The sequence below is a fragment of the Saccopteryx bilineata genome, chromosome 5 (genome assembly GCF_036850765.1).
Source record: "Saccopteryx bilineata isolate mSacBil1 chromosome 5, mSacBil1_pri_phased_curated, whole genome shotgun sequence".
NCBI lineage: Eukaryota > Metazoa > Chordata > Mammalia > Chiroptera > Emballonuridae > Saccopteryx > Saccopteryx bilineata.
The window spans coordinates 117,054,007-117,077,187 of NC_089494.1; the positions used below are offsets into that span (position 1 = coordinate 117,054,007).

Consider the following 23,181-nt stretch of genomic DNA (forward strand, 5'->3'; position numbering starts at 1 on the left):
CATCTCTCTCTGTTCCCATCTGTCTATACCTATTGATCCCTCTCTCTGACTCTCTCTGTCTCTGTAAAAAAAAAAATTAATTAATTAAAAAAGGTAACATCTGTGAAGCACAAGAAAACTAGGTATGCCCATACAAAAATTAACTCAAGATGAATAAAAAAATTAACTAAACAATGAAATTTCTTAGAATAAAAACTAGGCATACATTTTCTTGACCTTTGATTAGGCAATGGTTTCTTAGATTTGACACCAAAAGCACAAGTGACAAAACAAAAATATAAATAGTCTTGGATTTTATCAACTTGAAAACTTTTATGCTTCAAAGGACAACATCAAGAAAGTGAAAACACCCATGGGATGGCAGGAAAACTTTATAAATCACATGTCTGATAAAGAACCACATCCAGAACACACAAAGAATTCATACAACTCATAATAAAAAGACAAATAGCCCAAATAAAAATGGGCAAAGGATAAACATTTCTCCAAAGAAGATATAAAAATAGCCAATAAGCACATAAAGGAAAGGTTCAACATCATTAGCCATCAGGGAAATGCAAATCAAAACCACAATGAGATCCCACTTCATACCCACTAGGATGCTATGATCAAAACATGAGAGCAGCTGTTGGTGAGGATGCAGAGTGACTGAAACCCTCACACACCACTGACGGGAATGAAAACAGTACAGCTGCCTTGGAAACAGTCTGGCAGCTACTCAGAAAGCTAAACATAGTTAATCACTATATGACCCAGCAATTCCACTCTTAATATATTCCCAAGAGAAATAAAAACATGTATATAAAACCTTATACAAATATGTTTATAGCAGCATTTATAATAGCCAAAAAAGTAGAAACAAATAAATGTACATCAAGTGATAAATGGATAAACAAATGTAGTATATCCGTGGACTGAACTATTACTCAGCTATAAAAAGGGCAGAAGTACCAACATATATTCAATATGGATGACCCTAGAAAACATTATGCTAAGTCAAAAAAGCTAGTCACAAAAGACCACATATTGTATGATTCCATATATATGAAATGTCTAAAGTAGATAAAACTATATAAAAAGTAGATCCGTGGTTGCCTAGGACTAAGAGAGACTGGGGAAAGTGGGAGAATGACAGAGAGGGTGCAGGGTTTCTTTGGGAGGGGTAATGAAAATGTCCTAAAGTTGATTACAGTCATTAGGTAGGTGAATTTACTAAAAATCACTGACTTGTTCACTATAAATGGGTACACTGTATGGTAAGTGAATTACATCTCAATAAAGCTGTCATCGGCTCCCCCTTCCCCTCCAAAAAAAAGAAAAAGGAATCAGGAACCCATCCTTACTCTATAGGAGTACTACACCTGTTTTCCCAACACAATTTTTAATAGATCCCACTCACTCTCAAAAGTGCCCTGGTTTGTATAATAGATTAATATCATTACCCTATCGCTACATGTTATCAGGCAGGTGGCTCTGCCCCTCTGGGCTTCAGTTCCCCCATCTATAAAACAAAGGCTACCCAGTTCTGATCATCTCCAACCCCAGTACTGTACTCTCCAAAAGCTCTACTTTAGAAGCTGCAAAATCCTGCTCAGCTAGTCACAGTTGACCACGCTTTGGAAGATAAACCTAGATTAATTAGCAAAGAGCTGAAGCCTCAGGCTGATATAGACTACTGGGTCCCGGGAAACAGAGGCAAGACAAAGGTAATTGCTCAGTTTACCCATTACTGATATTGAAATTTCCTCATGGGCCACTAAGAAAGGGTACCCAATTACACCAATGCAGGCAAAATGCTCTAACCACATCCTCCACAAATGAAAAAAGATCCATATTTAAATGGGGCCCTCACAGAAAAGACAACATCCCTAGGAAATGTGGCAGGTTTGGCAGTAAGTAACCAAAGTCTTCTTTAACTGGGATTCGGTGAGTCCACCCAAGAGGGCCAGGTGGAAGGATGGTCAAGGTCATCTGATCAGAAAATGGGATGACCATTTCCCAGTCTTCCTTACCCATGACTGCTGGGAAATAAGATCACACTAAGGAGCTCAAGAGGGGTCTTTTTGTTCTCATCCCTTTTATACTCATAAGAACAAACCTATTTTTTAGCCTTTCTACCCCACCCCTCTCTCGCCCAGGTCTAGGTCTGAGTGGTGGGCCTACACATACATTGTGGTACCTAGCACCCCAATGCAGAGACGAGCTCATCTCTGGGCTTTGAAGTAGCAGATCCTTAGAAACAAGGCAGGTGGAAAGAAGAAGGCACAGAATAAACCCCACTCTCAAGAATCCATCCAGGAACAGGACAGACATGTGTTTACCAGGGCCACCAAGAAGGAAACCAATACGAAGACAGATGAGGGTGGCAAATCGCCCCTATATAGTCAGCAGTCATGGGCATGCAGCCAGTGACCCGAAAAGGAGGTGAAGGTCTTGGGTGAGGCAGAGTTGGTCTGGAGATGGGAGGGTGCCAATACAGGTGGCCCCAAGATAGCCAGTGAACTAACAACCTCCAACTAAGAGAGCAAGGGGTTTCAGAGCAGACACCCCCACAACATGCCTCTTTAGAACAGCAGGTCTGGGATAAAGACCAAGGAACCATTCAAAAGCTCTAGGCCAAGGGAGAGAGAAGAGGCACTGGCTTTCTGCATGCCAGACACTCATCGTGGGTTTCTGCTGGTTGCAGTCTGTGGCTTTCACAGGCTGGGCAAGGTCACTGCTAGCAGCAGCTTGCCGGGGAGGCTGCGGCTTACAGTGGTGCCATTTCTACATCCAAGGTGGTCCACGGGACTGGGGGGTGAAGGCAGCTTCCTACTACTCTGCTCAGAGACCGCATTTCAGGATGATGTGGTAGCCATCACTGCTCTCAGCTGCAAGAGAGAAACACCGGGCATCTTCCAGGAAGAAAGCATGGGGCCATGGCATTTGGGAGGCATGGGAGGCATGGCAGTAGGGTGTCACAGAAGCCCAGCCGTGAATATCGGCAGGGACTACCGAAATGAGGCTGCAGAAAGCAATCTGTGATGAACAAAGCAGAGGTTTCAGCAGGCGCCTGAGCATCTGTCTTGTTGAGTTTCTTTCTGACAATCGGCCTATCCACCACAGCTCTAAGCTCAAGGACTAAAAGACTTATAATCCATGGAGGCTCTGGATAAACTGTTTCTTGGGGGTGTTATGCCCCCCAGAACCTGTCACAAGGCGGCATGGATAACCCGACTAGAAGGCTTCCATTCTGACAGACTCTACACCCTCAGCTACCCTGGCCCTAAGGAAGGTCACAGCTGGTCTTCCCTTCCTCCTGGCCCACGAGTTCTTCCTCAGACCCCTTCCTCAAGAGGGCTGTTGGCATCCCACCTGCCAAGCCCAGGACCCCAACCCACGCAGCCTCAGAGGTTTACTCTTCCTGGAGATCCCCATTCCAGAAAAACTCAAATGCATCTGTACCTACTTGGCACTGAGTTCATGGCACTGTCTGGCAGGACTTCCCTTTCAGAAGTGACTGTGGGGCCAATCCTCCTGATTCTCACCTTCCAGAACTACATCTCACAGGCAGTTTGTGTTTCTCTTTCCCAGAGGACATTCCCAGGAGACACTCTCCAGGGGGACAGTGTGTAAGCAGAACCCTCCCCTCACTACAGGACCCCAGGAGGTGCAGCCAGCATACTTCAACTCAACAAGAAAAGTTGGCGGGGTGGGGCAGGCATTACCTTTTAAGGTACTGAGGACAAAACAGGATTCATCTTGGAAATTCTGCACCATCTGAAAAGCAAAAGAGAGACCACATCCCTTCAATAATGAGGTCACAGTATGATCACCCTCTGTGGTGAGCAGCCCAGCCCCTCACAGCCGGCAGGAATGAGTCACCGTATCCACAAATGCAGGCCAATGGTGATGCTTAACTTTCACTGAGAAAATCAGACATAAAATAAATGTCCAAGACGATTACAATTTTGAGAAACAGAAACCTGAACACAGAAGACAAAAAGAAGACTGGAAAAGAATCAAGATGCTATTAACATTTACTACTGGACTCAATTTTTGTTTGCTTTTTGCTGGTTACCAGGTCTTCTAGCCCCTTTAACAAAGTAGAACTATGTGGACTGTAGCAACATATTAAAAAAAAAAGTAAGGTGCTTAAAAAAATACCTGGGTAATCAGGAGGCTCTGCCTGTTGGAGTCTTAGAAGCACCAAACACAGAAAGTGCAAAAGTAGGTTTACATATATGAATGGCATTCTTTTGTGTTACTACAGCTATTGTCATAATTAAAACCTTAACGCCTTTTTCTAGATGAACAACGGTAAACTTACGTCTGCCCGCCACAGTGTAAACAGTTCCCCTCCCTGCATCTCAAAATGTGGCCGGAATCCAAGGATTACTCACCGGCCACCTCTCTGAAGTTCCCATTTCGATGACCTACCTACCTCATGACATTTTTTCCTTCCTGTCTCCATACCCTTTCTGTAAAATGGGGCTGTTATTATGATAAATAGTACACACACACACACACACACACACACACACACACACGACCAGGAAGCAGAGCAATAGAAGCTGGCGTCACCACGGGTGAGTGTGAATTTGTTTAACTGCTTCACAGACCTGTCCGTGGGCCCTGTGAACATGACCATGTACATCTGTCCTCCGGGCAGATGCCCTGGGTAAACTGCAAGTGCACACACGGAGCACACCTGAGAACATTCCATACTGCATCGAACACCAAAAACAGCCCCCACAGCAATCAGTACTGGAAGCTGTTGTGAACAATCTGTCACACTGTGCTTTCAGCAGCGTCAGCGACCCACGGTGGCACACCTCAACCTGCATGAATCTCAGAAATACCATGTGGAACAAAAGGAGAAAGTCAGAGAAGAATACACTATTACCACACTTATATGAAGTTCATAAACAGGTAAAATTAAGCAATATATAAGGAGGAACAAGGAAATGAGTCACAGAAAATTCAGACCAGCAGGTGGAGGGTGGAGAAGAACATGAAATCAGCACATGAAGGGGCTCAGACACACACTGCATTAACCCCAGTGCAAGTATTGGGTGCTTCAGTTATTCTTTAAACTGGACACATATGCCTTATACATTCTTTGGATGTGTATGCTGTATTTCACAATGTAAATGGAAAGAATTTTTAGAATACACACATATACAGAAACATACACACTGCACTAGCCAATACGTCAGCAAAATCCCATTCCAATTTTAAAATGCAACCTCATTTTATTGCTTGCTCTGGATTATTGCCTCCAATCCCGCAAACCCACCCACCTGTGGACCCCTTCCCCACCCTGCATGGCCTAATGATGCGTGAAGCACATTTATTCTATACTGCTGACCTGCTGTCCCTCTCAGACTCTTGGCAGTCCAGCGCTTGGGCACGCAAAAGCCCTAAGCAGAGCCCATGAAGGCTTAATCAGTAACTCCTGAGTTTAATTAAGTGCCCCTGCCCCCCAGGGGCTGCTCTGCGGCTGGCCACGCTGCCTCTAGTGCTCCGGGCAATTAGGAACCAAAGGTTTCCAATTGATTTGGGGTTAAGAGGCAAGGAGACTTGGGGAATAAGAATCGCCTACTTAGCTGAGATGGCATTTGAGTTCTGTTCTCTGCTTCACTTGCTTAACTGCCTACTCTGGAAGGCACAGGGCAAGCAAGGGAAGGAACTTCCTGCAGGGACCTGTGAAATTTCAAGGGTTCCAGACATTTTGGCTTTTGTCTTCACTGGAGAACTTATTCTGAATTGCGAAGTAACAAGTTTTCCCTGCCACTAGGATGATAACCCATTGCTCGGGGCAGTTGAACCTTCCAGGCTATTCAAAGTTTAGGGTCTCAAGTCATCAAGTTAGCAGCTCTGGGCTTGGCTTTCTTTATCTGTGAAATGGAGGTTAAAAAATGATGGCTGCATTAAATTTGAACATCATGGCTTAGAAGGAATTCTGAACTGGTGGCAGAAATAGCAAGTTGCAGGTGAGTGTGCAGCCGGTCTCGGCAGTGCCCGAGTGCCCGGTAGTGCACACTCAGGCTCATGGTGGGCACTGGCACAGAAACTATCTGGCAGATCTCATCAAACCTGATGTCAACTCCTCAGGAAAAGAGAGCTGGGGAAGAAGAGGTCTTTCACATTTGCTTTCGGAGGTTGCTTGACTGCTTTTTCTGTGAATTACTTTTAAAAATATTTTTTAATGGGTTTAGAAAAAGAGAAAGAGAAAGAAATCAATTTGTTGTTGCACTTATTTGTGCATTCACCACTGGTTGATTCTTGCATCTGCCCTGAGTGGGTATTGAACCTGTAACTTTGGGAGTATCAGGATGATGCTCTCCAAACTGAGCTCCATGGCCAGGGATGGTGAATTACTTTGTAATTAAAAAGAAATAAAACACCACCTTGCGGACCTCCAGGATGAGATATCCATGAAACAGAGACGCCCATGAGGCTCCAGCAATTGTAATGGGAACTCAGGAGGATAGGGTTATTACTAACAGTGACAAATTATGAAATAAATATACAAATCATTAAAAGGCCTACATTTTATACATTGTCAAATTTAAAGCTGTCTGCCAAATGCTCCCCAAAATAACAAGTGCCTCGCACTGTCAATTACAACATCCACTGCTCGTTTAGCTTTTTCTCATTTTATCTTTACCTGCTCAATAGGTATAATTATCCCTGTTTTACAGATGTGGAAACTGAGGCTCAAAGAGTTTAAGTATATTTGCTCAAGGTTGCTCAGCAACTAGGAGCCAGTTCCAGGTGGGGACACCAGTCCAACCCCAAATCCCACACTGTCTCCGCTTCCCCAGCCACCACTCCTGGACTGTGTCCTCAATAATCCTCTCCACAGAGGCTTCGAGAGTTCCCGCACTACTTAGGGTCTGCTGGGGGCTGAGCAGGGGGCACAGGGTCCTAGCCCTGCTCTTAATAGCCCCCCCCCTTTTTTTAAAGGATTCATTTCGGGAGAGCTGGATAGCCTGCAGGCTCAGAGCTTGGGCTCAGCGGTGAGATGACCAGGGTTCCCACCACACCTCCACCCTTTACCAGCTGTGTGACCTGAGGCATTAGCCTCTCTGTGCTTGGTTTTTCTCACCTGTGAAATGGGGTAATCACAGCACCCACCTCCCGGGAGGCTATCAGAGTTAAATGGGTCACTGCGCATGGACTTGGCAGCAGTGCTGGGACCACAGTTGGTACTCAATGATGCTGGCACTCCTTACTGTCATTAGTAAGAGGAAAGGCCCAGGAAAGAACAGGCTTAAAAGCCTCTGTTCTACAACATGCAGGAATGTCTACATGTGTCAGCAATCCTGCTGAATAACCCCTCCTCTGCCACAAATGGAATCAGGTCACCTGAGGGCACAGTTCCAGCAGGGCCTTGTTCCATACCTGTGCCCTCTGCCAGTGGCTGCTTGTGCCCTGCATGGGTCTGGTGGCCAGTGACAGGTCCACTCAGCAGAGGAGGCCTCTGTTCTCCTCGCCAGGGAATTACATCCTCAACCCTCAGTCCATTGCACTCCTCACTGGGGTCTGGCGCCTGCCCTGGGTGAGTGCTCTTCCCTGGCTCCGCACAACCCTCGCTGCAAGCCCACTGAGGGCAGGAGTGCAGTCTGTGCTCCCAGTTCCTGCGTGGCAGCTGGCCGAGGGTGGGGCACAGAGTGGATACTTTACAGCTCTTCGGAGCCCAGCCATGGCCCAGAGCCCCCTCCCTCAGAGCTCTCCAGACAGCCACTGCGGCCATAAGCCAGCAGCATCCCGATGAACCCTGTTTGCTACCGTCACCCCCAAGCCCCACAGGGTGTATTTCTGACACAGGTCCTGCTGCCTTTCCCTGGAGCACAAAGCCTCAGCTCACCAGGGTGAGGCAGACGGCATGCTCACCTCATTGCTGACCACCACATGGATGCCGGTGGGCCCCTGCCGGTAGACTCGGTGAATGTGCTGTGGGGAAATGCTGTACAGGTGTGCGATCTTTTCAATCAACTCCAAAGTGGTCAGCTCTTCCAGGAAGATAGCATGGTACACTGGAGAGGGAGAGACAGGCCCTTCTATAGAACAAGCGCCTGCTTTATGCCTGTCCTTCCCTCCACCTCACCCCCCAAAATCAATAGCTTGCTCATAAGGATGTTCATGCCCAGACAGATTCTGCAGGACTGGGCTCTAAGGGGCACATGCCAAGCAGCCACATGGCTTCTGTGCAGCCCGTTGACAGGTGAGAAATGCCAGGCTGCGGTTCTTTTTTCCTGTTTCAGTCTCTCTTGGGGCACTTATATAAAATGTAGAATTCCCAGATCCACCCCCAGACCCAATAACATCCACTTATGGGTGGAGGCTGGCGGGATGATGGCCAGCAGAACTCTGGATTTCTAACACACTCCCAATGGCTCTGATGCATGGCCAGACGCACACCTCACTGCAGGACATAGGAAGACCCCCCCCCCCCCGCTTTCCTTTCTTTCCATTGTTGAAAGGGGTCATCGGATGGCTTCAGGTGGCAAAAAGTGAGATTTAGAGATCATTGCTACTTGACGGCAGACAAGAGAGATCTGGCCCTTGCCCTTCTCCACAGCACAATAGCCATCGACTTGAGCACCAACCCCGAAGGGAGAAAGGGCATCAGGAACGTCCCAGCACTCAGAGTAACCGTGACCCTGAGGCTGGAAAGGCTTCTGCTACCAAACCCGAGCTTGCCAGGGAGAAGCCCTCTCTGTGGGGACCCAGGTGGGTTATTCAGTGCTCGGGAGCCTCGGGTTCCTCAAAACTAAAACACAGCTGGATTAAATGACAGGCTCCCAGACTCCTCCTTGACCAAGGAACTCTCAGTTCAAAAATAATCTGGCCAAATGGACAACTAAGGTACTGCAATGAAGAATTCATGCTTCTTTTTTTAAAAATTTTAATGGGGTGACATTGATAAATCAGGGTACATATGTTCAGAGAAAACATCTCCATGTTATTTTGACCTTTGATTATGCTGCATTCCCATCACTCAAAGTCCAACTGTCTTCCATCACCTTCTAACTGGTTTTCTTTGTGCCCCTCCCCTCCCCCAGCCCCCTCCCTCTCCCCTCCACCCCGTAACCCCCACACTCTTGTCCATGTTTCTGAGTCTCATTTTTATGTCCCACCTATGTATGGAATCATATAGTTCTTCGTTCTTTCTGATTTACTTATTTCTCTCAGTATAATGTTATCAAGGTCCATCCATGTTGTTGTAAATGATCCGATGTCATCATTTCTTATGGCTGAGTAGTATTCCATAGTATATATGTACCAAAGCTTTTGAATCCACTCGTCCACTAATGGACAGTATCCCCCTATCCTGTCTGTCTGTCCCTATCTGTCCCTCTCTCTGTCTCTGTCACACATACACACACACACTCACAAAGGCTCTTCTCTTTATTTTATAGAAATGAACTTCATTGTCAGTTGACTTGCACTGCTTTAAGTATTGAAAAGATCAGATATAAGAAGTGGGTAGATATTATAGTAACTAGAGGTTCAAATCAAATGCAATTCAATTTTGATACCTAGATAACATTATTTTGTGGAAATCTTTAACGATATAACTGTAGCTTTATTTGCATTTATTTTTGAAGTCTTAAAGCATTTCTGCATGAATTAAACAGAACAAAAAAAATCTGATCAGAGGCCCAACTTTAAAAGCACGCACATGTACCCACACACACACGTGCACGCACACGGCCTCTCTGATGTGGGTGGCAGACGCCATGAGGTTCTAGCCTCCTGGCAGATTCATCTTCCCACAATTTCAAACATGCCGACCCAGTTAGATTCCGTCCAGAAAACATGGTCTCTGCACAGGCTCCTTCCAGTGCTGACACCAGGCCTCTCTCCTAAGATTCCTTTGAATAACAGAAGTTTAATTGTTCTGCTTTTTTCCAACTTTTTAGAGAGGTTTTTCTACTTTTTCTGATTTTACTCCTCAAACATGTTAGACTGCTGACAAAAAGGAGCTGGCAGGACCCCAGGCTGGCGCCTCTTGTTGTAATCTGTTGTCCCTGGCCTTTCCTGCCCCCTATCTGCACGTGGTCACCAGGAGTGCTGGGGCTGCAGAGGGGCGTCAGCCACACCTCCGCTCCTGTCATGCCTCCTCTAATCAGGGGGAGCATGGGGGAACAAGAGGTTCTAGATCGATGACCCTAATTTCAAGTCCGACTCTGCCACCCCCTGAAAGGAAGACCCCAGACAATCTCCACACCTCCCAGAGCCTTGGGGGGTGCTGCCAGCACCCACACTGCAGAGCCACCAAGAGGTGAAGTCACAGCTGTGCATGGAGCAAATGCATGCACTAGGCTGCCCTCCCCACGTGTGCAGGAGCTCAGCGCCTCACGGGCTAGCTAAGCTGAAGGTCCAGGCCCTTCACTAGAAATGTACAAAGCTGGACTGAGGGCTCAGAAGCCAGTTGCCAGGGTCCAGCTGTTCAGATCCTGGCTCCAGCCACTTATACTGCTGTCATCTTGGGCCAGTCAACTGTGCCTTGGTTTCCCCCACAGTGAAATAAGGTTACCAACAGTGCCTACTATGAGAAACAAAAAAGTGAACACATGGGGAGCTCTACAGACAGGGACTTGGGCATGCTGATGGACGTGGAGGGGTCTGCAGAGGCAGACAGGTTCTCTGCGCAGGGGGTGCCAAGCAGGGGTGATGAGGGTCAACACAGGGGCTGACTAGACTCTGCACTCATGAGCCCCCAGAAACAAGGAGCTCTCTACGCGTCATCTTACTGAAACCTCACCCCTCCACAAGGTAGGCGTTGCTATCTTATTTCAGACACGTGGAGGCTGACGCACAGGCCCTGGTACCCCACCCAAGGAAACAGGGCCACACTAGGTGGCATGGCCAACACTGGTACTCAGGGACAGCTGACCTTAAAGCTTGTGTCCTGTCTCAAACTGCCTCAAAACTACCAACCCAAAGAAGCCGCATGTCCCCATGGAATCAGGTCTGTTCCTTAGCCCTCATACAGCAACCAAACCAGATGGGGAAGACTAATCGGCTGGGGAACCACAGCAGGAAGTGCTCCTGGCACCACAGGCCTCAAGCACCACTTGTCACCCGCCTGGGAGCCAGAAGGTCCAACTCCCAATTCTACCGCAGTGGCTCAGTGGCTTTGGGGGGCACACCCACAGTCTGGGCCTCTGTTCTTCCAGGTGTAGAATAAGTAGCTGGACCAGACATCCTGGGGGGATGCCTTCTACCTCCAATACTTGAATCCCAGGAGGAAGTTTAGCAAAAATTGATCCTGCAAGAAACCCGAAATGAGGTGCATCCAGGGAAACATCCTCAGGGGGCAGAACGGGGCTGTTTCTTCTGCTCCTTTGCCCCCTGTAACCAGCCCTGCTGGGGTGGCCTCATCACAACTCACCACACAGACTGTTGTCCCCACCCCCATTCTGCTTCTGCTGTAGGGGTCCGCTGTTCTGCTCCACTTCCTGACAGATGTAAATGGTCATCTTCGGCCTCACATTCCTGGAAGGAAGAGAAGAAGCAAGTAGCAGGTATGAGAGACCAAGCTCTGCTGTCCCAGAATGTTCCAGAACACACGGTAGACACGACAGTGGGAAGGAGGGGAAGGACTCAGGAAGAAGGAAAGAAGGTGTGGGGCCAGGCCGACCTGCTAAGAGGGACTCTGCCCACAACACGAATCTCAAAGACAAGGCACTGTCCAGGGCCACAGAGCAAACACTTCCTCCGGCTTACTGTGCACCAGGCACCATTCTGGAACTTTAAATGCATAACTCATTTCATCCCCACACCACCTACAAGGACAAGGACCATCACCCCCATTTTGCTGATGAGGAAACCACAGCCTGGAGGTTAAGGGCTTTGGCCCAGTTGCAAAGCTCCTAAGAGACACACCTTGGATTCAAACCCAGGCTCTCACTCACTGTAAAACTGTACTGTCCTTTTTCGTTATTAGAATTGAGATTCCTCTCTTTCTCTCTCCTCTCCCTCTCTCTCCTTTCTATAAATGAATAAATAAAATAAAATAAATTTAAAAATATTAAAAAAAAAAAAAAAAGCCTGACCTGTGGTGGTGCAGTGGATAAAGCGTCGACCTGGAAATGCTGAGGTCGCCGGTTCGAAACCCTGGGCTTGCCTGGTCAAGGCACATATGGGAGTTGATGCTTCCAGCTCCTCCCCCCTTCTCTCTCTCTCTCTCTTTCTCTCTCCTCTCCCTCTCTCTCCTTTCTATAAATGAATAAATAAAATAAAATAAATTTTAAAATATTAAAAAAAAAAAAAAAAAAAAAGAATTGAGATTCATTAGTTAGTTCAAATTAAAACCTCAGTGCCTCAGTGTCATTAGCCTGGGATCAGCGGCTGGAGAGCCACGTGCGGCAGGACAAGGGTACTGAATAGCGTGCTCCAGGGCACTTCCCTGGGGCAGGAAGTGCCACCAGGACACAGCACTGCTCTACAGTCCTCCCGAGATAGCACTGCCTGAGCCGGTGTGGCCTCACCAGCACACGGCTTCCTTCCAGGGGAGGCAGCGTGAAGCCCCACACAGGCAAGCCTGACAGACTGTGGCTGAGGGCCAAGACCTAGAGCAAACCGAGAAGAGGGAGGGCCTTCCAGCAGGGCATACTGCAGAGGCTGTGTGCCAGTCACAGCCGCACACTCCATGCTACAGCCATACTCAGGACCCCTCTCCAAACCTCCTCCTGCGTGTGTCCCAGAGGAACCCATGGTCAGATTCTTGCCGCACCGACACCCACCTGCCTTTGATGGCATTGAAGAGCCGGATCCCATCCGCAGGGCCACAGATCTGGACCAGATCATCTCGAGACATCTTCAGCAAGTCAGCACCTAGCGGGTAAGTGGAACAAAAAAAAGGACTGCATCCCTAAGGATGCACAGGACCTTGCACCAGGGGTTGGGGACAGGGACAGGGAAGAGCCAGCCTCATCCTTAGGGGCACCAAACATTCCACAGAGAGAGAAGGAGCAAAGAGGCAAACAGTGTCAGATCACAGCTCAAACATGTCAGGAGCTGAACGACTGGTATTCATAAAACACAGGACAGACAGGTGTTTACAGAAGCCTATGCCTGCCTGTCCCCACCTTTTGCTTTTTATACCATTGGCATGTGACATCTGTGCATCTCTGTGGGCATGTGGCATTGATGACATGGACACTCGTCTGCAGGCAGCACACACAGCTCACTGACTACAGCCAGTGTGAATGCACCCATGCACCCAGCATGTATATCAGGGGCAGAACATCCCCAGCACTCCACAGGGGACCTAGAGAGCCACTCTTCTAGTACTGGTCTCTGTCACTCTGGATTGACTCTGCTTGGTGGCAAAACTCAATGCTCAGTTTACCCTCATAGCCCCGCAGCCTGGAGCTCGAGCTTCTGCCTGACAGGCCCATCAGGAAAGGCTCTGGTACCGCCTAAGGAAGGAAGAATCAGCTATCCCTTCTCACCCACGGCTTCTCCTCCACCTTCCAGGCCAAGGCTCTGGACCAAATGGGATGGGCACATTTTGGTAGGACATACCAGGGAGGGTTGGTGAGTGTGCACTGGCCTGTCTGGCCAAGGGGCCCTCCCCAGGCAGAGAAGCCCGCCGGTAAGGGGGGGGGTCTTTTTTTTTTTTTAATTTATTTTTCTGAAACTGGAAATGGAGAGAGACAGTCAGACAGACTCCCGCATGCACCCAACCGGGATCCACCCGGCACGCCCACCAGGGGGCGATGCTCTGCCCACCAGGGGGCGATGCTCTGCCCCTCCGGGGCATCGCTCTGCCACGACCAGAGCCACTCTAGCACCTAGGGCAGAGGTCAAGGAGCCATCCCCAGCGCTCGGGCCATCTTTGCTCCAGAGGAGCCTTGGCTGCGGGAGGGGAAGAGAGAGACAGAGAGGAAGGAGAGGGGGAGGGGTGGAGAAGCAGATGGGTGCTTCTCCTGTGTGCCCTGGCCGGGAATCGAACCGGGGACTTCTGCACGCCAGGCCGACGCTCTACCACTGAGCCAACCGGCCAGGGCCAAGGGGGGTCCTCATAAAGGCGCCCAGATCATCCTCCCAGATAAAGCTGCACTGGACTGGAAATTTCCAGGGTCACCAGGACTTGAAGCATCTGGCCCAGGTCAGCAAGTGGGAGTCAGTGACCCTACTACTCTGGGACCCAGGACAAAACCACAACCCCAGCCCCACCAGCACCAAAAGCAAGTCTGGGAAGGAAACTGGCCTCGCTAAGTGCTGTGAGACCCCAGCGGGCCCGGAGGTGCTCACCGGAGAAGCTGGCGAACAGCCGGCAGAACTGCGAGAACCTGTGGCGGTGCAGCCACTGCTGGGCGTCCTGGGTGGAAGCCGAGGGAAGCAGGTGCTGCGGGCAGAGAGGGGAGTCCTTGATGCGGCCGCTCGGGGTCTGCAGGGGGCAGGCGGCCAGAGGGCCCGTGCAGACACTTACATCGCTGCCCATGGACAGGGCCTCCGCCAGGTGGGGGTGGGTGGGCGAGCTGTTGCTGCAAGGGAAGAGGACAGGGGGTGAGGGCGGTGCCTGCCGGGCTGCTAAAGGCTCCTCACCCGCCTGCTGCCTCTGCTTCCCGCAGCGCTGTGGCTTATTGTAAACGAGTTTCCCAAGTCAGAGGAATGAGGGCCAATGCCACCGTCCAATTCCTCCAAATCCCCAAGGACCTCTTTGGTGTGGACAGGTGATCCCTCCACCCCAGGCTCTGGGTTCCTTCTGGTCAGGATTCCCTCCCACTCGGAGTGCCCAGCCCAGCCTCAGCCCGAGAAGGGACGGTGGGCCAGGAGACCCAGGCAGCGTCCACAGTGACTCAGTGTGGAGAGCAGCAGCCAGCCAAAGAGGCCGCCGAACACTTTTCTCTGCAGCCACAGAGGGCGTTGCCCTCAGGAGCTACTCTGCAGGGCACAAGCACCCACAGTTTGGCATCACCCGTGAGAAGAGCATTCTCACAGCCTTTCCCCATGGTGAGGCCTGCCCTTTGACCTTCCACAGGGGCTCACTCAAGAGGGCCACAGACCTGAGCACCTGGGTTTTTAAATTAAGAGAATGATATATTTAAAGATGACCCTCCCACATGAACAGTGGTGGTGGTACAACCTGATGTGCTTCATGTCACTAAACTACACCCTTAAAAATGTTACAATAATAAATCTTATACGATGTCTATTTTACCACAATAAGAAAAAGAGCCCTCACAGGGATGACCCTTGAGCAGTTGTCAGTACAACAGTGGCACTTCCTCCGGTGTCCAGGAATGCTGGGTATTTTGGACACATTCCGCTGACCCTGGAGAAATTCTTACACCCTTTATAGTGGGGAAACCGAGGCTGAAGATGGTCAAGGTATTAATCTAAGGCTTTATTGGCCTGCATCTAAATATATATCCCTCCCATCACCCAGCCTCTCATGGGACTTTCCTCACCTAGTAAATCATATGCACGCCCTGCTTCCCGTTAGCCAAGTTCTCTGTCTGCCAAGCCTGGGCTTTGAGGAGCCTGCACCCTCCCGTTAGACCAGCCCCCGTGAGCAGAACGTGCAGAGCCACCTCGGTGATGCTGTGGGCCCCGCGCCTCGCCGCCTCAGACGGGCTGGACAGCTGCGTGCCAGCCCCTATACTCCTGATGCCTTGGAGTCAGCACAGCCCATGCGGCCGTCGGGCTGGGTGGCCAGCAGTAAAGCCTCTCTGTGTTACAAGCCCTGAAACCCAGAAGAGAGGACCCTGAGCTCCCACATTACCCAGGGAATGTGCACAAGGGCTGCAGAAGGGCCCAAGAAGGCCCTCAGAGCCACTGCCCACCACACGCCTGCCTCCCGAGGCCCCATCTGTCTAGAAGGCAGGTCACTCTTCCCGAAGTACCGGGCCGGCCATCTCATGGCACTGCCCGAAGCCCAGCAGGCCAGCTTCTAGCTTCCCTGGAGCATGGGGGGTAGGGTGGGTTCTGGGCTGCTGCTCTACCAGACGACACTTAAGGAAGTGGGTCGAAGCACAAAACCCTGTACACATGCTAACAGCAGTGTGGCTGTAACACAGTTAGCCACCCTGAAACCCAAACCAGTGCCAGGCTACACAAGCAGAGAGGACGCAGAGAGGACGCAGAGAGGACGCAGAGAGGACGCAGAGAGGACGACAGGGAAGTGCCCACACCCATCCCCGTTCCGAGTCCACAGGGAGAAAGGCACACATACCCTTCGCCAAGGCCAAAGCTGTTTGGAGATCCGTGGTAGCTTGGGGACGGGGCGCTGTTCACCTGGCAGGCCACGTCAGGCCACGGAGAGCACTGCAGGAAGAGAGGACAGGGCAGCAGCGACCTAAGGGCAGTGGCGCTTGGGAAGAGCTGGGCCTGCCAAGTACTGACCCCGGGCCCCTGGGCTGAAGCAGACAAGCATCCACTGAAGCCCACGTGAAAAACCACTGACCCTTTGACACTCAATCTGCATTTATCCAGTGGCCTCAGGAGCCAGGACAGGTGGGCCCGAAGGCCACACCAAAGACTCAAATCCAGCAGTGAGGACCAAACACTCGGTAGGTCACCCCAGAGCAAGCAAAGTGTGACCGGGTCTCTGCGAGCTTCCTAGTAGAGAAACCAAAGAGGGAAACATCACGTGATTCCTGGGCCCACAAGGAGAAGAGAGAAAAACAACAAAACAGGTTCAAGACCCCCAGGCAGGTCTTCCTGGGGCAGACAAATGGGCGTGAATGCATGAAATAGGGAACACCAGACCACAGACGACTTCTGAAAAAAGTCCAGTGTTAACACATGCGCTATTCGAAAACAGAACCTGCGAACAGGCTGCTCCGTTTAGCAGGAGCAGCCACTCTGCCCAGAACCCTGTGAGGACCGAGTACCACACGGGTACCCTCTACAAGCTAAGGAGACAGAGGAACATGAAGAGGTCACCCTCGACCTCAAGGAGCTTCTTGTGCAGAAGCCAAAAATAGGCACACATGACAGTGTCCCAGAGAAAGCAAAGTCACCCAGGTTTGGCCGGTTGGGGAAAGCCACTAGACAAACGATTCATTTCCAGCCTTTCCTGCAAAGACACACCTTTAGAGAGGGCCAACTGAAAGCACTCCTAAGAACCTGCTGTCACCCACTAACCACAGGGCTAGTAAGTGTTTAGCTCTGGTGCAAGCACAGGCTGGGATGTGTTGGTGTAAATCCCAAAGGAACAAAGCTGATGAGTCATACAAGGGGGGTCGCCAACTCCCAACGTCTCAGGCCAGGTGGGTGTTCCAACAGCCACACCAGCGCCCAGACAGCTGCTGGTTGGAGCACATGGACATCTCCTCCTCCAGAGTGTCAGAGTGGAGAGGCTGAGGGAGGCTCAGCCCATGAAGCACGTAGGGCAACTGACCAGTGTCGGCAGCACAGGCAGGAACCAGGCCCAGGGAATACTCGCCAGTCCAGCTCAAGTCCACACTACACAATGCTAGCTCAGCTTTGCTGCTGGGGGTGGGGGTGGGGGTGAGGGTGAAGGTGGGAGAGACAGGGTTCTCTGGCCGCTACTATCCTCAGATAAAACACCAGTACACATCGGTCTCTGCCACAGAACTAGCTTCCATACTGTCTTGTTGCAAATCCTCTTCTGCATGTGGTTTATCATAGGTGCACATGCACAGCCACACAGAGCTTGTCAGACAGGACCAGGCCACTACCCTCTGAGATACCCGGTGCCTGGGCCTCACACTGAGCACAGCCTTAACCTCACCACGGCCACTGTGGGGCCTTACACATCTGTGGGGGACCTTCTGACTAAGTTGTTATTCAGTGAACAACACAAATACCTACAAGCTGGCCTGTTTGCAAAACACAGCAGGAAACAGCTGTTTGAAAAACGAACAAAAAACAGAGCATGGTACTAACAGAGGTGGCAATAGCAGTGACATGAGACAGGAGGACAAAGGGCCTGTGATGGTGGGCATCTCAGAGGTACCCTAACAGAAGGATGGTTAGGAGCAATCTGGTGCTGGCATTCTGATACCTATCCAAACAACAGAACAGCAATGGCCCATACCTCTGACCCCATGATCCACGCCAAGAATGGAGGATGGAACCCACAAACATTCTTCCCAATGCAGAGCTTCTCGGGTCCCAGGCTATTCACAGCACCCTCTCTGAAGGCAAGAGCCAGCAAACAACCAAATGGAAACCGGACCACCACACGACAGAGGCAGCGCAATTGGATAGAGAATAAGAAAGCTCTTTATGAACAGATAGGGAACAGACTCCAGGATATGCTATTAAATAAAAAAAAGCAAGTTGCAGAACAGTATGTCTATGTGTGGCGTTGGTATAAATGAATGAATGAATGAATGAAAGTGTGAACTGGAGTCACCACCAGTAGAGAAGGCCAGATCCAGGAGGAATGAGATGCAGCTGCTCTGGCAGAGAGCTACAGGACTGGGTCAGTGCTGGGAGAGAGGTCTTCTAAAGTGCAGTCTCTTCCACCTTCTGAATTTTGGATCTATTACCTATTTTTAAAAAGTAATACCCTGATTTTGAAAAGTACAAATGGCAGCAGAGAATTAGAAGTTATTTCTGAAACAACTTTCTGGCCACAGGGCCTTATCAGATGAACACAGCTCCAACCCCAAAAATACAAATTTTTTTTTTTTAGTGAGAGAGACAGAGACAGACAGAGAGAGATGAGAAGTATCAACTCATAGTTGAGGCACCTTAGTTGTTCATTGTTTACTTCTCATACGTGCCTTGACCAGGGCACTCCAGCTGAGCCAGTGACCCCTTTTTCAAGCCAGCGACCTTGGTCCTAAGCCAGAGACATTGGGCTTCAAGCCAGTGACCTCTAGGCTCAAGCCAGCGACCATGGGGTCATGTCTATGATCCCAGGCTCAAGCCGGAGACCCAGTACTCAAGCTGGTGAGCCTGTGCTCAAGCTGGTATCCTCAGGGTTTCTAACCTGGGTTCTCAGTGTCCCAGGTCAATGCTCTATCCAGTGCACCACTACCTAGTCACCAATACATCACAATTGAATAGTGCTCCCCAAAGAAGCATCCATCTAAGGTGGACAATCTCATCTCCCAAGAATCTACCCTCATAGAGCCACTGGCCACTCCCAGCAGAGGCCTGGGCAGCTCACTGGCACCCAGCCGGCTCACCTCAGTGAGAATGGTGGTTTCATAGGACGGCTGGTACTTCTCCTTCTCCTGGGCCGTTCTCTTCTCCATCTTCTCCCGGTCGGTCTTTTGTTTCCGGTCTGCGCCCTTTGGCTGCAAAGGCAGAGCACAGGGGGCTAATCAGTCCAAAGCAGTCAGAGATGGCTATCTGTGGAAGACGCAGGGCTGGACGGTGGCCCCCAATGCCTGCAAAAGCCCAGGCAGGATCCTGCAAACAGGAAAGCCTCTCTCTCACTTTCCAGACACCAAACACAGTCCTCCTGCCTGAAACCCCTGCCTGGAACTCACAGCCTGCCTTGGGGTCCCACTACTAGGCTGCTTATGGAAAAATGCTTGGAAAAGATCTTGACCAATGGCCACTTGCTTACAGAAAGGAACCCTTAGGAGCTGTGACAAATCCAAATGCACCCTTGGGCCACCCATGCAGAGTGGAGGGAAGAGGAAGACCCTGGAGCTACTAGTGGGAGCTGGCCTGTGCCTGTAGTCCATCAGCTCCCAGATACCTCATGAGGCCTCCACGCCCCAACCCCAACTCCTGCCATTCAAGCTTCACACTCCACGGACAGAGCCAATCCTGGAAGCCAGTAAATCAGAGGAACATACAGGTGTCCAGACCTCACAGGCACTATTATTCCCCTCAGGTACAGGTGAAGAAACTGAGGCTCAAGTGTTTCATCAAGACTGGTGAGGAACCAAGTGCAGACCGGGTCAAAAATCTAGCTGCGAGTGCCCAGGTACGCACCCCCCAGGCTGGCCCCAGCAGGCCAGCTGATGGGAACCTTCTGGACTCTCACCTCCTAGGAGGTCACAGTGGGGTTGGTGAGTTCAGATATCAAGACTAGCAGCCCCAAGGCTGAGCAGTTACTGTGTGCACAGCAGACCACACGTGGTGGGCAGTCAGTGAACAAATTCATTCTCAAGCTCAAGGCAACTCTGAGGATTTTCATCCTGCACACACCTTCCTCGGGTACTGGATTTGGCTCCCAGCGTGAGGGATTTTAGGAAACAGTGCTCAGAGTCATGCCCACGCTGGACAGAGGCAGGTGTACAGGCGGTCACATGCGGACATAAATGACAGACCCAGTGTTTGGTCGGAGAGCCAGGCATGTGGCCACCAAACCCCCATCACCTGCTCTACCTCCGTGCTCACGTTCCTGAGAAGATGCCCAGAAGATACAAAGCAAGGGGCATCACCACAGGCTGACCCTGCATGTGGGGGATGGCACACAGCCCCAGCAACACCTACAAGGAGCTGCTGGTCAGAGAGCAGCCCTGTCTTCTCTTTCAGAGGCCCTGACTCCAGATACAGGGCCCCAGGGGACAACCCCAAGAAAGCAGGACTCCCAGGAACTAGAATGACCAGGGAGGGGACAGTGATGGACAGTTTGGCCGAACTCTGCCTGGCACTTGCAAAAATACTCCTTTGACCAGCTTCTGTGAATGGGCGGGGGTGGATGGGTACCATGCCAGTTTCAGTGATGGGCCCCCACTTCCCTGCACAAGATGCCAAGACCTGTCCCAGGTTACTCAGGAATGGCACCTTTGGCCCAGTTCCCTAAAAATACCTGGTGTGTGGTCAAGGAGCCTGGTGGGCAGGGCCCTCGCTCCCGAGCTTCTGCCTCCAGGTGCAGAAAGGAGAGCTGGTAGGGGTCCATGGGACAGACTAGGCACCCCATCCTGTTCCTCTCTCTTATTACCCAGCCCTGTCTGAGCCACAGGGCACACACCGCACGCCACTGGACAAGGAAGTGAACCACTGTCTGAGGGTGCATGTGGTCTGTATATGAAGGGTCGAGAGCTCTGGGGAGAACTGCCAGCAGTGCGGCCATGGAGACATGTACAGGAACCAGAACCGTGAGGTCTCGGAGCACACAGGCAGTACGGATGTTACACGGTGTAACACTGCGGAACTAAGGCTGCTAATAGTGTAAAATTAAAATAGGAAGGTGATCCTGGATCATCCCAGTGGGCCCAAGGTAACCATGGGGCCCTTAGAAGCAGAAGAGGGAGGGAGACAGGAGGTCAGAGTGCCTCAGTGAAAGACTAGGCCCCCTCTCACTGGCTCTGAAGGTGAAGGGAGGGGCCCTGAGCTGAGGAATGCAGAAGCCCAGAGAAGCCAGAAAAGGCCAAGAAGGAGAGTCTTCTGGAGCCTCCAGAAGGCACACAGCCTGCTTACACCTAGCTGAGCCGCGTGAGGCCTGTGTCTGAGCCCCAGCACTAGAAGACAGTCGTGTGTGTAGTTTTGAGCCACTAAACGTGGGGTGATCCTGTCACAGCAGCAACAGAAGACAGACAAGGCTCAGCTTCCTTTAAGGGCCAATTTTAAAGCTGCAGAATCCTAAAGCGGGTTTCTGAAGGGCGTCGCTCTGGCAGGAAGACAAACTCACACTCCTGCCATCTGTTCCCTCCCATCCAGGCGGCATCACTAACAGAGCTGGCCAGCTCTTGGAATGCTTCGCCCGCAGCTGCGGGTGCTGGGTCCATCAGTGTGCACACCTGGCAGCCCGGCCACATGTGCTCCCCCGTGCACACCCACCAGCTCCAGCTCTGCTTCTCCTACAGTGGCTGGGATTGGTGTTCTCTAACCACTGCCAGATGTTCACTGTGCACTGGACACCATGGAAGGCGCTAGAGAGATCAACAGCACAGGCCCTATCTTTCCTTTTGAGGGAAGCCCACATGTTTCTTTGGGAGGAAACAAAAATCTAAAACGTGCAAACACAGTCGTTCTCCTACACTGGAGATGAGCGCTGCCATGTGTGATGACGAAGGCTGGGCTGGGGAGGGTGCCAGAGAGGCAGGCCGTGCCTAAGACACACAGGAGCCCGGGCCCAGGGACACCCAGCTCCTTGCTGGGTCTCCACATGGAACTGAGAGCGTGCGGCATGGCTGCCTGCAGGCGCACCGCGGCACGGCCCACCGAGGTGGGGGAGGCGTGCTAGGCCGTCCTACCTTGAACACCTTGATCTGGCAGCTGGCCGAGTGCAAGTGCTCCGTGTACTCCCCATTCTCGTTCTGCTTAAACGTATCGATCTGCACGCGAAAAGGCACCCCCTTCTCGCCCCCGTGCTTCCTCGGGGTGAACTCTGTACTGATACAGTGTACCTGGAAGGGAAGCCAGTAGCAAGAAGGGGGCGAGGGCACATCCTAGACACCCCAATGGTTCCTCTCCAAAGAGAGGCTCCCATCCCGCCTGGTCAGGTACACACCTGATTCAACGTCCCTGCTCTCCCTGAATGCTATCCACCCCCTCAGGCAGAAAGACTCCCCATTGCCCTTTCAACAAAAGGTCATGCCCTTTCACCTTTGTCCCTTGAACTCAGAGGCCCTGCCTGACCAGCTGAGCCTTTGCCATTGCTCCATGTCCACTGTAGCCCCACCTTCACTCCTCACCCAGAGACCTCCCTTGGCAAATGCTAGAGACTGCAAGGCGGGAGGGGCTGGGGAGACAACAACTTAAGTCCCTAATGGCCTGGCGTCCTGGTTACTTGGGCCAGGCCAGAAGATGACCAGAGGGCTGGAACCATCTCTGTGTTTCTATAAGTACTTGCTATGTAGAGGGCGCTTGATATATATTCGTTGTTATAATACTGTCTGCTTTAATAATACAATACATGTTATAGTATCAAGATGATATTGTAAAATAATTTTAAACTACAGTAAGAATATTGTGATTATAAAAAAAAAGACCATTAACTTCTACTGAGCAATTATCATGAACTGGGCACTGTGGTCATGGTTTTATATCCATTGTCTGATTAATGAGATGCCCAAGGGGGGGAGGGCACACGGAAAGTGCACGAGCCAAGCGGAGCCCCAGAGCGTGCATGTGGCCGTGCCCTTTGCCAGCTCAATCTCTCCATTCTGTTTGTTGTAAGGCTGGGCCCACACCAGGCGCTTGATCATTAAATAATTAATTTAGTAACAAAAACTATTATAGAAAAAATTTTAAACTTCAAATTAGTTATGCTAGGAAATACATTATTTTATAAAAAGCTTACATATTCCTAAGTAAACCCCACAAGAATTCTAAAAACATTCCAGTCCT

General features: G+C 50.7%; 1 protein-coding gene across 1 annotated transcript in view; it reads right to left on the minus strand.

Moving 5' to 3' along the window:
- Window positions 1-353: 353 nt before the first annotated feature.
- The window catches only part of TFCP2L1 (transcription factor CP2 like 1), a 60,620-nt gene continuing 37,792 nt past the window's right edge, over window positions 354-23,181 (minus strand). The window contains exons 6-15 of the mRNA XM_066280093.1: window positions 22,086-22,238; window positions 19,116-19,226; window positions 16,184-16,275; window positions 14,438-14,492; window positions 14,260-14,353; window positions 12,744-12,834; window positions 11,390-11,493; window positions 7,882-8,024; window positions 3,708-3,759; window positions 354-2,870 (exon numbers count right to left, since the gene is read on the minus strand). Of these exons, the coding sequence (XP_066136190.1) occupies window positions 2,824-2,870; window positions 3,708-3,759; window positions 7,882-8,024; window positions 11,390-11,493; window positions 12,744-12,834; window positions 14,260-14,353; window positions 14,438-14,492; window positions 16,184-16,275; window positions 19,116-19,226; window positions 22,086-22,238 (942 nt within the window). The 3' untranslated portion in view covers window positions 354-2,823. The remainder of the gene's footprint in view (window positions 2,871-3,707; window positions 3,760-7,881; window positions 8,025-11,389; window positions 11,494-12,743; window positions 12,835-14,259; window positions 14,354-14,437; window positions 14,493-16,183; window positions 16,276-19,115; window positions 19,227-22,085; window positions 22,239-23,181) is intronic.